Source organism: Colius striatus, chromosome 24, assembly GCF_028858725.1.
Source record: "Colius striatus isolate bColStr4 chromosome 24, bColStr4.1.hap1, whole genome shotgun sequence".
NCBI classification, from domain to species: domain Eukaryota; kingdom Metazoa; phylum Chordata; class Aves; order Coliiformes; family Coliidae; genus Colius; species Colius striatus.
Genome location: NC_084782.1, coordinates 2,235,430 through 2,250,208, shown reverse-complemented (window position 1 = coordinate 2,250,208; position 14,779 = coordinate 2,235,430). Strand labels below are relative to the sequence as shown.

Below are 14,779 nucleotides of genomic sequence, written 5' to 3'. Positions count from 1 at the left end.
CAAGCATTCCACAGCAGTTAGTCTAAATATCGCTTCATTTAATACACTGCTGACCCTAGGGAAGTGGGTAAGACGGTGCTCAGCATTTCCTCCCCACCTGCCTCGCTCCCCTCTTGCACAGACCAGCAAGTGTCAGCAAGAGCCACCTCTCCCGAGCTTTCCCTCCAGCGCTCTCCCGGAGGTGCCCGCGATTGGTCGGGCAGCATGCACCTCCCTCCCACACCTCCCTCCCACACCGCCCAGCCAGGCTCCCAGGGCACCTTCCCCATAAAGAAACCAGGCTGCAATTTGGCTTCCAGCGCTTTGCCCTCTCTGACAAGGTAGAAGCAGAGAAGCTTGGAACATCTGAGCTGCGCAAAGAAGATCTAAACCTGAAGGATCTCGCCACGGCTCTGTCACGCTAACCCCCTGCATGCCTTTGGACTGGGATTAGCTCTCTGCAGCTGAGATTTGCACAGCTTTACTGCCTTCTTCCTCATCATTTCACATGCACGAGATGGATTTTACTCACACTCCACAACCATCTTGGCTACCAGACCTAACAAATGAACAACAAGGGCCAGTTGAACACGCGCAGAGAGAGACTGGTCTTGCCTGTGCAGTGACATTTCTACAACCCAACAGAATGTGACACCGACTGGCAGCAAATACAGGCCCAGATTTTAGCAACAGCCATGGTTTTCACTGCTGGAAAGAAACTGCACCCAAACTTTCCCTGCCACATTCACGCCATGGTGGAAGACAAGGGGCTCGCTCTGCAGAGCAAGCAGAACCACTTGCAGCCACCACAGAGAAGATAAACAATCCATTCATTCGATTATCAAAGTCTTGCTTCAAGGGCAGAGGTGGCTAATCAGAAACCAGAGCATTTCAGCAGAGTAAGGAGTCATCCTGGAGAGACCACAATTAACTCTTCGTTTCCCCTACCACACGTAGGCCCCCGTTTTCCCCCCACCCTGGCCTTGGAAGGCCACTGGTCAGCCCACCCGAGAGCTGAGCCAGGCATTGCCATGGGAGCGAGCAGCCCCAAAGCCTCAGCACTCCAGAGGCAAAGCCTGCCTCAGACTGGGGACTTTGGGTCTCACAACGTGACAAACAGCAGGGGCAAAGAGGCGGCTCCTGCCCGCGCGCTTTAATTATCTTTCATTAAAAATAAGACTGTAGATTCAACACCAGTCAAGCTCCATTTAGTGGCGCGTGCAATTACAGGCACATTCTCTGACACAAGATCCTGCCTGCTCAGAGAGCCTCCCATTTTACAAGCCTGAGTTGTGCTCCATCCTTCCATCTGCAGTTTCGCTGCAGCCTCTCACAACACGTATGCACACACACATACACCACCCCCCTCCCCATTTTCTCTTAGATAGGGAAGGCAGTGGGACCAGGGATATGAAATTAGCATCACATTTCTTTAGGAAAACATTTTAGCATTACCCAGGGAAGGCAGATGGGGGAGAAATAGGAACACGAGAGTAGAAAGGGAGCTAAATAAAGAGCACTAGCGACTCCTGAGGGCAACGCGCAGGCTCGCCATGGTACTCACTCAGGCTGCCCAGCTGTCGAATGACATTTGCCAGGGTGATGTTGGTCATGCATTCCAGCTCGCTTCGAACGCTAGGCAACGTCTGACGGCACAGGTGCCTTGGCTCAATGTTCCTCGTTACTAACGGCATGGTGGACCTGCTTCAGGCACTGTTCTGAAAGATGAAAAACAACCCAAAAAAGAAACAGGAAAGGATTACTCAACCGCAAATTCCAGGCACACCAGAGCCATGGTGTTTGGTTTTCCTGCTCTCAAATGGCTTTATTTATAAGCCTTCTTTCCACCCCCCACTCCCCACCCTTAGAAAACTGGTTCATCAGAAATAAAGATCCTGCTGTTCTGTGACTTGCAGTGACAGCAAAGCCCCAGCAGCTCAGGTACAGAGGCAGCGAGGGAACACTACACATCTTCGCCCACACGTGAGGTGCTGCTGGCGCTACCGCAGCCGTTGTTCCTTCCCTTCCCTTCCCACCCGGCCGCCGCCGCTCAGCTGCCTCCTTCCTCCCGCGCTCACGCACGCCAGCTTTGGCAAGTCTTACGAGCTCTTCTTCAGAGAGGTTTTCAACTTGCAATAGGTTTGCTTATTGCTTAAACCGAGAGGATGAAGATGGGAGATGTCAAAAACCTCCAAAAAAACCCAACAAACAAAAGGCAGCTCCTTCCAACACACCAAAGTATTCATGGTGCCTCCCTCCTGGAGCAGCACAGACAGGGCTCTCCTGAAACAACAGGAAGCTCTTGCAGCTGACCAGGAAACTTTCTGGTGAGTGTTCCTTATCCTGCAGGCTGCACCCCTCTTCCCTTGGGAAATCCCCAGGGGACAACGTTTACACTGGGCCATTGTTTTCCTGCTACAGCAGTTTAACATTGAGGGAGCTCTAATCAGGATGCAGGACTAGAGTGTGCTCAGAAAGAAGTCAAGAGAGATTGTACAAATCAGGTCAAACTTTCAGTTCTTTCAAAGAAAAGAATAAAATTAAAGAAAAAAAAAAAGAGGAAGGAGAAAACCTAAGTGTCCAGAAGTTACACTTTGGACAGAAAAAGCTTTTATGTGCAGGTCAGTGCCTTGAAATAACAAAAATCTCCTTTGCTAACAGGCCGAAACGCCAAAGCGGCAACTGGCCCCCTCTCAGATCATCTGCCTCTGAGAGAGGAGGAAACTTGGGTAAACAGCTCAGAACAAGGAGCACAATACCTGCCTGAAAAAGCAAATGCATCCCAACTTCTTGATTAATTTAGAAGGGGAAAGAATCACTTTTCTAGGTCAGCTGAGGAACAACCCAAGAGAAGCAGCCAGCTCCCATGTGATAGGCATGCTGATCTGCTGGGCTGGGTGTAAAAATAAAACAGGAAGCTAACAGCTTGGGGAACATGGCTTCCTGTCACCAACAGCAAAAACCCAAGAACCATAAAAAATCAGCTGTTTGCTCTTGACTTTGAGCCACCCTTTGATAGTCTCTGTGGCAGCTGGCAGCTTATCTTTGAGGTCCAGGAGTCCTTCCTGGATGCTTTTCTATCAGGGTGTTAAGAGGAAGAAGTGGGCATTATCCCTCCTAATTACCTCACAAGCCAGATTTTGAATTGCTAAATTTGACCCATTAAGGCAGAGGAGTTCAAGAGCCACAGCATCCTGGGCACAGGGATCTCTCCCAGCCAAGCAGATGTAGGTTGCCATTTTGCAATGCCTCAGCACGAGGGATTTCTCTGCACGAGGGATTTTGTGCGCTCATCCCCGCGCAAGGAAAGGCTCCTCAAACCCATACACCTTACAGTGAGATCTGCATCCAAATAAAGACAAGCACTCTCTGAGGACTGAAGCCTGTGTTGCTCTTCACCACGTCCAAGCACTGCAGCAGCCATCAGTAACTGCTGGGATATTTAAAGAACAGGGTGAACTACGGAAGGACTCTGACCTTCGCTTCCAAACACCCCGTGTTTTATCGATTCCAGCCCAAGCCCTACAATCTTTTGTCAGCTTTAGCGTTTTATGCCAGACAAACTTTCCCAAGCTCCCCCCAGACTGCAGTCTGCACCAACAAGCAGCTCTCATAAACAAGGCAGCATTTGCAGGCTGCCTGCATCCAGCTTCTCCCCCGTGCTTCCCCTGGGCTCAGGCAGGGAGCACACAACGGTAGGATCTGCAGAGCCAGAGTGGACAGCCCATCCACTAAACCCGGCTGGAAACCTTCCAAGGTGCAGGACAGACAGAAGGAAAACAGCAAGAGGAAAAAGAAGCCTGTAAAGGAGGGGAAGAGAGATGAGCATGCATATATGAAAGAAGAGAAACCCCCCCCCCCCAAAGACGATAGGTATGTCAGATCAGGTGGGCACAGGCAGCACTGATCTCTGCAAGTATGGGGAGCACAGGGCAGAAATGGAGTACTCCAAAACACCTACAAATAAACAAAGGCTCAGAATATGTTGACTATATACAGCACCTCCAAAAGTGTCTGCCTTCAAAGCATGTTTTGAAACTAAAAGCAATGAGTAGTGGTGAAAGTCTTCTGTTTTCTTTTAAACAACAATGGCACAGCACATGGTGCATTATGAATTTGCACCTGAGCAAGACAGCAGAGATAAGGGCTAAGAAAAACACTCCCTTTGCAGCCTGGCTCATCCTGCTAGCCACCCCCTCCCTCCCAGCACTGCCTCCACTGCAGAATCAGGAGTTTCACCCTCGTGATTGCTACGACAGCCTTCCTCAGAAAGGGTACAGCAGCATCCCCTCTTCCCAAGGCAACAGGGATGGCTGCCCTGCTGCTGCTCCCAAGGCCAGGCAGGATCCAGCAAGCAGCAAACTGAAAGAGGAGATTAACCCTGTGGAGCAGTGGAGCCGAGGAAGGCAGGGAGGATAGCACAGGCTGTGGACAATCACCTTTCTGCTCTCCCAGCAGCCTCCGGGATGAAAGTCATTTTAAAGCTGAATTTCCTCCTCTCTGAGAGGAAGGAGAAGGAGCTTCAAGGTTTCAGATGTTTTCATAGGGCGGAGGCAGGCAGATAGGAAATCTGGGACCTACTACCAGAGCTTGGTGCCAACATTAGCAAAAAGAGCAGTCGACGTGCCTACAAGAAGGCAGCTCACTGTTAGACCTCGGTTTTCCCCGTGAGTCTTTGGAGGATAGGTACAGAGCTAACAGCAAATGGGCTCCTGTAAAACCTTCATGCCTCATGAGTAGGTGGGACAAAGATTAATAGTCTGGATTGGAAAGTAAGTGGTGTATTTCGAAAGCAGCAGTCAGGAGGGGCAGAAAATGAAGTGTGGAGAAGGTATGAGAGCAGAGAGAGAGGAGGAAGCAAAACGCTGGAGACAGCACAAGGCATACGGCTGGGGGCAGGGAAGAGAGGCAGTAAATGAAACAAGGAAGGGCCAGACCTAAAAAAGCTTTCCAGGAGGCTCTTGCTTTTCTTCTTTAAGAGAGTCATTAAGAAGGCAATTGACAGCATGCTACCAGCGAGGGCCATCCAGAACCGCTTTACTTTCAGTGGTCAGGGCATGACAGCACAGCAGTTTTCCACCCCAGCTAGCCAGACTGGTCATCAGGCATTAGTCACTGTCACCCAACTACCGCAGACCATATATTATAACTAAATCCTACCGTTCAGAAGCAAGTTAAATGAATTGCGAGGCCAAAAACCCTTATCTTTCAGGCAAAGATAAGCACTTCCACTTGCTTGTTAATGTTGAAGGTTAGATTTGTTTCAGCAGTAGAGTTTGGGGTGCATACACTGTTTTGAAGAAGCTGAAAGAATGGGCACCGAGGGACTGCCCCAGGCTTGCTGGAATGGGAGAAGAGAAGGAGTCTGTTAAAAGGAAAAAGAAAACTGCCTCTGCAAAACAGAGAACTGTCTGCAGCAGATTTCTACTGAATATGGGGAGAGGAAAAAAGGGCAAATTGAAACACAGTGCTAGGTATGTGAAGAGAAAAGTGGTCTTTGCTCTTTGGGAGAGCTGTAAGGAACTGGGCAGTTGCCACAAACACTGCTGCATCCATGGACATTCAAAATGCTCATCCTCCCAGCCAGCCTGCTTCTCGCCTTCTTAAAACAGGAAGTAAGGGCTTTTCTTACTGTAACAAAGAGTTTTTCTCTCCCACTCTAATCAGAACCTTCTTACCTGACAAGCATTTCCTCTAAAGTCTCCAAGCCAGGGCTTGAGTCAAAGGCTCCAAGCCTCGTTATGTCGGCAGTGACTAAAATCCAAACCATCCCAAAAGCCCAGCTTCGCCCCATAGCTCTTTCCCCCTCTCCTGCCCGCAGCTGTACCTGCCCCACCTCCAGCCAGGCATTGCCAGGATTCCTCAGCATTTCCCCTCTCCCGAAACGCTTAGGCAGGCGTTGCCCAGCCCTGGCCCGCTCCACAGCCCTGCGCCGGCACACACAGAGTTTGCTGAGCACGACAAAAGCCCTGGAAGCTGAGCTCGCCACTCCTACATTCCACCCGCTCTTCCAGCCACAACGGGCACCTCCTTGCGAGGATTCACATGGTTTTTGGTCCCCACCACCCTTCCTCTAGCCACTGCACATGTGGTTGTCTCAGACGCCTCGTGTTCCCGCATGGAAAGTGGGATCCGTGCATGGTGCTTCTTCCTGTGGCTGCTGACCCAACACCCAGCTCCTTCTGCCATAAGCCCTCACCTGGAATGTCTCCCTCACCAGTTTTTATGGAGATTCTAACTTTGGCAATGGTTTCTGCAGATACTCTTGGGGAGGCTGGGGAACAAGCATGGTGCAACACAGACCTGTAAAAGGGCAAAACCCCTCCCGTGCCACTTGCAATTTTTTGCCCTTCTGAACCCAGCACTCTGAGCAAAGCATGAGGTAAACTCAAGATAAGCATGCTGCTCCAAGATTTCTTATCAGCAAGTCATCGACCGCTCTCCCCATGAGCTCTGCTGTAGCAGATCACTCAGGAATCCCAGTTCTGGATTAGACTCAAGTACAATTGGTTTGCTTCAAACAAGAACTGCCAGTCTATAAACCCCTAGCACAAAGCTACATCTTATTGACTATTTTTAATAAATAGGGCTGGCACTGTAAAATTGGACAATTGTTACAAACAATAAAGGAGACAGACTTTGATTACAAGTATTGAGAAGCAATACAGGGACATTTTAGGATGGAGTATTTGCTTTCCAACGCAAGCTCTGTCAACTGAAAACAGCAACTCGGAGCAAATACTCCTTAACAAGCAGATTGAAGCAGAGCAGAAAACAGCCCTGCACAGCAAGAGAGGAACCAGCCTGGGTTTGGTTGGGTTGGTTTTTTTTTTTGTACAGCAGGCAGATAGCACAGTCAACACCATGGTGCAGAGGAGACAAGGTGAGACGTGTGTATGCAATGCACACAAAGAGCTGTAAATAACGGGTGAGTTGGAGGGAGAGATCTGGCAAGGTTCTTCTGACTGGTATTTGCCCAGCTAGCATAGCATTACTGGGAGTCACCTGGGTAATTCCCCACTCAATGTGACACACAACCTCTTAGATCAGGGACCATCTGCAAATAAATCTGGACCCCAGCAGTGATATCATCTGTCATAGGGTCTGGCGTAGCACAAAGCACCTAAGGAGGACAGAGCACAGCTTTGGGGATGGGGAGGAAAATGAGGCTTGATTTTTGAAGTGCATCAGGGTGACCAATCACCCTGCCCTCAGCAGGGCTTACAAAATCCTCTGCCTGGGCACAAACAAGCAGCATAGTCAAGGAGACCAAGCCTTCGGCTAAAGCGCCTTGGAGAGTAGCCTCTAGGAGTACCCATCGGGGGATTAGACACACCAGCAGGTTTGGGAATGAGGGAGAAAGGAGATAATCAGATCTGAAATTCCCATCAGTATGAAATGAGACTTAACTCAGTAGCTTGCCAACGCAGCCCGACTGTTCTTTCTAATGTCTGTGACAACTCTGCTTCAAATTTCAAGCTTCTCTCAGCAGCAACTACTCCCCCATGTAGCTGTAATGGCCAGAAAGAGACTGGCTTTTATGTAACCCCAAAAGACAAGCAGAAAGGGAAGCATCAGACACACACACACACACACACACACACACACACAGAACTGAGGGGAAAAAAATGTAGCAGAAGGCTCTGCTGAGTGCTCAGGGCTATATCCAAGCTCACAATGCAGCCACAGAGAAGTGGGATGCAGCAATCAGAAATGCTACAGTTCCACACTCAGAGAGAGACCTAGCAATCAGTGCTGCATCCGAGCAATAGGGAGTGAAATTATAGAGCAAACTGCCATGTGATGCCACAAACTACTCCATCCCGCCAGCTGTAACAAGTATTCATTCCCAAAAACGCGTCACAGGCTCATCTGTCATTAAGAGCCCAGGCTGCCAGCAGCTGAGCAGGAGTCAGCAGCGAAGGGCAGCTGCAGGGCTGCTTCCTTTCACAGCAGGCTATTCTCCCCAAAAGCCGTGGGGGAGATGCACGGGGTAAAACTCCCTCTGGGGTGTGGAAAACGTTGGGAAAAACGTTGCCCACCATCTCCTACCAGCCACTATGATGCAAAGCACGGGCTGCATTTTCACCCACCAGCAGGCAAAAGCTTTGCTGAAGCAGGATCTACTGACAACACAAGGCTTCAGGAGAACACAGCCAAAAAAAAAACAACCAACCCCAAAACCAACCAAACCCCCTACATAACCCCACCTGTACATTAACAATCCACTACAATCAGCAAGTGCAGAAGTTGGCCGATAGGATCTGCTGATGTTACGACAGCAGCGTTGCAGCAATAGCGTGGGGCAAGAGCAACTCTGCCCCTTCCCACAGAGCTGCTCTGACATGGGGAAACCTCAGCCCTCATCTCACAGAAGAACGAGGCATTGTACAGCACACTGTGGAGTCCTTGAGACAACAAACATCCAGCCCGCTCAGTTCCCAGAGTCAAAATACCCTTCTCTTTTTTTTCCCCTCTCCTCCCCCCCCCCCGCCCTCCAGTCTCTGTTGGCTCTGAAAAATGCAAAAGAGGCTCAGAAAGCCATTTTCTGCAGGGTTTTTTTTTTGTCTGGCTCAGGCATTATCATCATCATTTACTGCCCTCAAGGGGATTGCACAGGTGTGACTGAAAATTTGGCTCTTCCTTTTAAACTTTTGTTATCAGCTCTACTGAAGATGATCTTGCTGGAATAAACGCCAGCCTGCTCTCCTGGAGACTTGCTGGAAGCTGCTGGCAGCAATCTCACTGGGGGTGGAAGGATGGGGGTGTCACTAACGGGGAACATTCAGATCCTCCTTAGCTTCTGTTGGAGTGCAAACACAGCCAGCAGTTTGACCTAGACTTTGGGATTTTATGGGGTTTTTTTAATCCCTAAAAAACACACCATTGTCCTAATTAATGTTTCCATTCATTTAGCTGCAAAACAAGTAAAACAAAGGGGGTCACCTGGTGTTCCTATCAATGCCTGACAAGGATACAGGCAGAACAAATGCATTTAAATAAAACTCTAGAAGAGATGTGACAAGAGAAAGGCAGTTTAGCTCAATTAAAGAGAGCTGTCACAGGGATTTGATTCTCAGAATATAGAACTATTGATTAAACAGGAATTAAAGCTCAGAAACAGAAAGGTTTCAAGGTCTTTTCCGTGAGTCTATACATCAGGAAAGAGGCAGGGCTCCTTCAGCACCAGAAGAGCTGTGGCTTTGTTGCTTCCTAGGAAACAGGCACAGCAAAGGGAGCAGAATGCTTTCCGTTAAACCTGTGAATAATTTTGGCAAGGATACAAGGTCACTGACAATACAGAGTAGCGTGACAAGCTTCAATCAACAGGTAGCTTTGGTACAGAAAATCCACTCTAAGTTCTCAAATATTATAAGAGTATGAAGGGAGAGGCCTGGGCAAGTTTCAATCCATTGGCAGGTCTCTGACGACACCTGGTCTGAGCTCGAACCTCTGCTCAAAGTCAAGGAGACTTGCTCAAGGAATCAGTCTCAACCCATCCACCGGGGTTAGCGGTTCCAGCAACGCAAGAGAGAGATGTCTCCTAAAAAGGGATTGCCACTCTGCCCCAAAAGCCACTTCTTAAAGGTCAAGGTTGAGGAGCTTACACAGACAAGGTCACTCATTTGTTTCTGTCCCAATCCAGGCAGAATCAGCTCTGGATAAAAAAAAAAAAATCACAATATCTCATTTCCCATGCCTTGAGGTAACAGCACGGAGTTTGCTTCAAAAGACCTTGACTAGAAGAGGTGCAATTTAGGTGGCAACACAAGCAGCGCCATTCCCAAGGGCTTCATCTGGAGGCAGTGCAGGCAGCCCAGCCCCACACCATCGCTGCAGGGATGCCCATGCAACAACCACAGGCCAACTCCTGCAAATGGTGCGCGGCTGCTACAGCAAACGCCGCTGAATCGTTGCTTCCCAGGCTGAATTACTGCTAATGAGGATAGCATGTTTGCTTCCTCTCCTTCACAGCAGCCTCCTCCAGCAAGAGGCAAGGCTTGTGCCTGCTCACACTAACAAAGCGCTGGGTGCAAAGCCCTGTGCTCACAATACAGCAGCACATTTCCATTCTAGGGCAGTGCTCAGTAATTAATACAGAAATAGAGGGTGTGGGGTTTTTTTTTTCTCCCCTAAATGACTTATTCCTGAAGCCTGAACATATTTTAACCTTCCTTTTCAGCAGATAAACTCTGTCTCATTTGCAGCTAAGCTCAGCCTCCCCTCCTTTAACACACACTAAACTATTTGGATTAATGAAAGAGTAGGAACAAACCAGTTCCAAGTGTTTTCTATACAGCTCAACTGCTCTTTCAGTTTCAACTCACGCCTAGATAATTATATCACAGCTCTGAGTGCCCCCACCCTTCTGCTGCACTTGGGGAATACTGGAAAGATAAGTCTTTTCTTAATTATTAAATGTAAATAGCTCATTAAATATAATCCAATTACTTTAATTGTAAGAAAAAGGAAGTAATTACAATATGTACATGTATTCTTGCCTGAACAGTTTTAATATCTTAAATGAATCTTTGCAGCATTAATATTTTAAGTTAACCTTTGACACAAGGGGGGAAAAAAAGAGAAAGACACTGGCTCCCTGATATTTTCCAGAAGTGTTATATCTGCTGCAATTTCTGTCACAAAAAAAACCCTCATGAGAACAGCCTTGAGCATCTAAATTAAAATGGTTTATGAACAGCATCTTAATAAAGTCAAAATAACACATGGGTTTTCTCTTGCAAAGTGGGAAAAAAAAATACATGTACACATAATGCCACATTAATACCCTGAATATGCTTTTTTGGATGTCAGGAGTCAAGTGAAATGGGTACTACAATGAACTGAAAACAGGCAGGTTCCCATCCCACTGGTACCAAAAACCACCACGTACCCAGGGGTTTCCAGGCAGTTCTCCCCCCACACGTCTACGGTTTGTCCTGTCCCAGGGTGGAAAGAGGAACCAGAGATGGGGGAGAAGGAGACTGGTCGGCATCTGGGATTACCCAGCTCTTCTGTGGAGGTGCCCAGTGAGGAGACCCCACAGAAGCATGGAATCTGGTTTTTGTGCGTGCACAAGCCATCTGTGCAACGTGCGGGCACGGCGCATGATCCCCGGCTGCCATTTGGGATTTGCAGGCAGAGCTGCAGGAAGCTGCGAGTAGCAGTCTTCTGGTTTTGCTCAACAGCATGACAATCCTTGGACTCACTTTCTCCATCCGTGCAGCCAGCGGGACCGAAAAACCTTCCAGGCAGACTTCAGCAAGGCCCCACTGTTTCAATCAGCCCCCCCTGGTCTGACAGAGCAGGGTCAGGTTTCAGCTTGGACCTGGTGACAGATGCCTGTGTAATCTCTTTGGGACAGTCAGAAAAATACTCTTTTTAAACTGTAGTCGTTTCCATTTTGCATGTTCTGAGCCCAGCAGTGATCTCACCTTATGTAATCTGCACTGCAAACTCCAGGCTTTCAACCATCCCAAACTATTTCAGAGTGTTGGAAACCATCACTTTATTGAACTGATCTTTTTGGGAGAAGAGAGATTAGGCTGTATTAGGGATCCTAAAGATACAAGTCCTTCTATCAAAGCTCACCACAAGGTCTATAATAAGCTGCTTTATGGAAACCTCTCATGTGAAGCCAGACCCGAGATGTAACCTTCTTGATACAATATCAAATTATCAATAGCAACTAAAAGGCTATTTTGTATAATTGCAAACACTTTTAATTTAGGCTTCCAAAAGGGCCCTGGCAGCTATTGCACATTGCCCTAGACAGAAGGTAAAGGTTTGACACAAGCTGTGTTTATAGCTGTGTGCCTTCCTCCTGCAAAGGATCAGCTCAGCAGCTGGCGGTATTGAAAGAACAGGATTTGGGTGTGTGCACAGTTCTCGCTCACTGGGTTGTTGTTGGTTTTTGGGTGGGTTGGGTTTTTTTTGCAGCTGCAAGGCCAAAACCATAAGAGTGTGGTGCTTTTTCTTACGGTGCACAAAGGCAGGGTGCCTGAAAGGGAACTCGCTTCCGCTCTGGCAGGCACTCAACCAACTATTTGCTGGGCTAAGGGGTGGTCGGGGAACTTTCACCCATCCATTCAGGCAAGGCCGTTATTCCCCCTCCCTCCCAATTAAATCCCATTTTTTGCACTCCATGCATGAACCACAGCTCCACCAATACATCAGATATTGTGGCTGATAGCCTCCTCTGAATGCCACTTAAAGCCCTCCAGCGCGGAGCTGCCTGAAAGCAAAGCATCGTTCATTCTTTGAGCAAGAGAAAGAGATTTTTTGCTATATAGAGCCTTGAAGCAAGGCTCTAAGAAGTAGGAAAAGGGCATCCAGTGAAAGAGGAAATGAGAAATTAAAACCACATTCAATCTTATTAGTGGTAATACAATAGGTCAGTGGAGTACTTCGCAGAACTCCCCAGCATGGGAACAATTTATGCAGAAGTCGCTCCCAGGCGATCAGCCACTGCGAGAGAAAAAGCCAAAGTGACCAGTGGCTATTTCAAACAGCCCAGTTGGGCATGGAGACGGCTGGAAATGTTACCCCCACGCCTTGCAGAAGCATACACTTCGGAGCTGAGAATGGGAGGAGTGTTTCCCCCTCCTCCTTTTCCATCTGAAACATTTTCTCTCTCTAGGGATTTCCAGCTTCTTATAAGCGAAGCCTCTTTGAAGTACCACAAAGTGGCATTGCTCATCATTTCAGTAATGATAGTAAATAAGCTCCAGTATTTTGTTGATCCTTTTCCTTTTGCTTTACAAACAAAAGGTCAGAGTCATTAGCCCAGTTTTATGAGCAGGGAAGAAATGGAGGCTCGGAAGAATCAGGTTGCTCTGTAACATCATCAGAAACGTTAGTGAACAAACAAGACAAGAAACCCTACGCCAGAGGACTGGGGAACAACCACACCAGGTCACCCAGCCTCGTGCTAAACCGGTGCCTGCTGTCCATCTGGGGCCAGAGCTCAGATGCATGAGCAACAGAATGTTAGAACAAGGCAAGCACAGAGCAACAGTTCTCCCTGCTATCCTCTTCCACGCTGTAGCATCCCACAGCACCTTAAAGACCACGTGGAAACAAATGTTATCATTTCATTGTCCTTTATGGATTTCACTTCCATAAACTGGTCTCATCACTTTGAGCTTACCTAAGCAGTCGGCACTCATGAAAGCCCGAGGCATTGAATCCCACATTTATCAAACACTAGGTGAAAAGATGCTTCCTTTTATGCCCTCTGCTTTACAATTAAGAGATTTTAATCTTAAATCTTATGTGTGTCTTTGCTTCATAAAGGAGTTGTTCAAATAAATGCATTGCCATTCATATTAAACAAGCACCTTCCGAGAGGAAGGTTATCTGGCTGCATCAGACAACAATAAGCAGCTCCCCCTTCTTATGGAGCACTTTCAGCAGAAACCAAAATAATAAACTCATGGTTTAGGTTTGATTTACAGCAGCAGGAAGAACTAGTTATGTTTAGTGGGAAGCTCTTTGGGTGCTGTCAATCCCACCTTCAGCTGCACATCACTTCAATGGTCACACAGGAGAATCAAATCCTCCAGGACAAAGTCACCAGTGATGTCAGAGCTGGTGGCACAGCAGTAGCCTCTCATGTAGAAATTTAAGCCCTTGAGGGCAAATGCTAACTGCTGCTGCTCTTCACAAGCATCTCCCTTCTTCTCTAGGCAGCACAGCATCCTTTAAACCATCACTTCCCCAAAACAGGCCTGGGATGTAAGAGGAGACGACAGAGGTGTCAAAGGAACAGAGCAGGTCACCACCGACCCTGTTTGTGGGAGACCAACTGAGACTCCTGAGCCTTTATAGTTTCTTCATCAAAGCCCCTGCCAGATGCAGACCTGAGATACATTCATGCTGCACCACTTCTGCAGTCCCAACATAGCACCAGAAAGCTTTACAGCAATTTCAAGAATGAGGGTAGGATCTAGAGGAACTGTTTCCCAGGCCTATTACTGCGAGCTCAGGGTGGAGAATGTGATTAACGCTTTGCAATGCTTGCTCAACAAAAATCAAGTGGAAGTTCCCATTTCAGTTCTGTGAAGGGACCTCCCCCTACTGCCTCCCAGGCAGGGAAAAAACCCAAAACCCTGCAGATCTTCAGATGGAAACCCAAATCTTATAAAAATCAGCATCTGGGGAGAGGCCAGTGCAGGGCCACCAAGATGATCAGGGGCCTGGAGCATCTTCCTTATGAGCAAAGGCTGTGGGACCTGGGGCTCTTTAGTCTGGAGGAGAAGAGACTGAGGGAGGATCTCACTAATAGTTACAGATATCTAAAAGGTGGTGTCAGGAGGTTGGGGCAGCACTCTTTTCTGCTGTGATAGGACAAGAGGTGATGGAAAGAAGCTGGAACACAAGAAGTTCCATTGAAACATAAGGAAAAACTGTTCCATTGTTGAGGTGAGGGAGCCCTGGCCCAGGCTGCCCAGGGAGGGTGTGGAGGCTCCTTCTGTAGAGGGCTTCAAAACCCACCTGGACATGTTCCTGTATGACCTGATCTACGTGGGAACTGCTTCTGCACAGGGGTTGGACTGGATGATCTCTAAAGGTCCCTTCCAGCCCCTACCATTCTATGAGTCTATGGCCTGGCCTGGATCTGCTAAGGTTCTGTAGAAGCTCCTGTTAGCACAGTCTGATGGGCAGCACTGGGAGCCTCCCCTCCTCAGAAAGGAAACTCACAGTCTTTTGATTCCCCAGAGTTGCAAACATGCAAAGGAAGTAGATGCCAGCAGGGTGGTTCTGTTCTGAGCACTCATTTGCTTATTACCCAGAAGCC

The 14,779-nt window shown here is 48.1% G+C and overlaps 1 protein-coding gene across 2 annotated transcripts in view; it reads right to left on the bottom strand.

Moving 5' to 3' along the window:
- Positions 1-14,779, bottom strand: part of WASF2 (WASP family member 2) — a 33,112-nt gene that overhangs the window by 14,352 nt on the left and 3,981 nt on the right. The window contains exons 1-2 of one of the 2 annotated variants that reach the window (XM_062014748.1): positions 2,214-2,241; positions 1,544-1,697 (exon numbers count right to left, since the gene is read on the bottom strand). In XM_062014748.1, the coding sequence (XP_061870732.1) occupies positions 1,544-1,673 (130 nt within the window). In that variant the 5' untranslated portion in view covers positions 1,674-1,697; positions 2,214-2,241. Of the gene's footprint in view, positions 1-1,543; positions 1,698-2,213; positions 2,242-14,779 lie in introns of those variants that run through there. The other variant, XM_062014747.1, reaches the window with a different exon arrangement.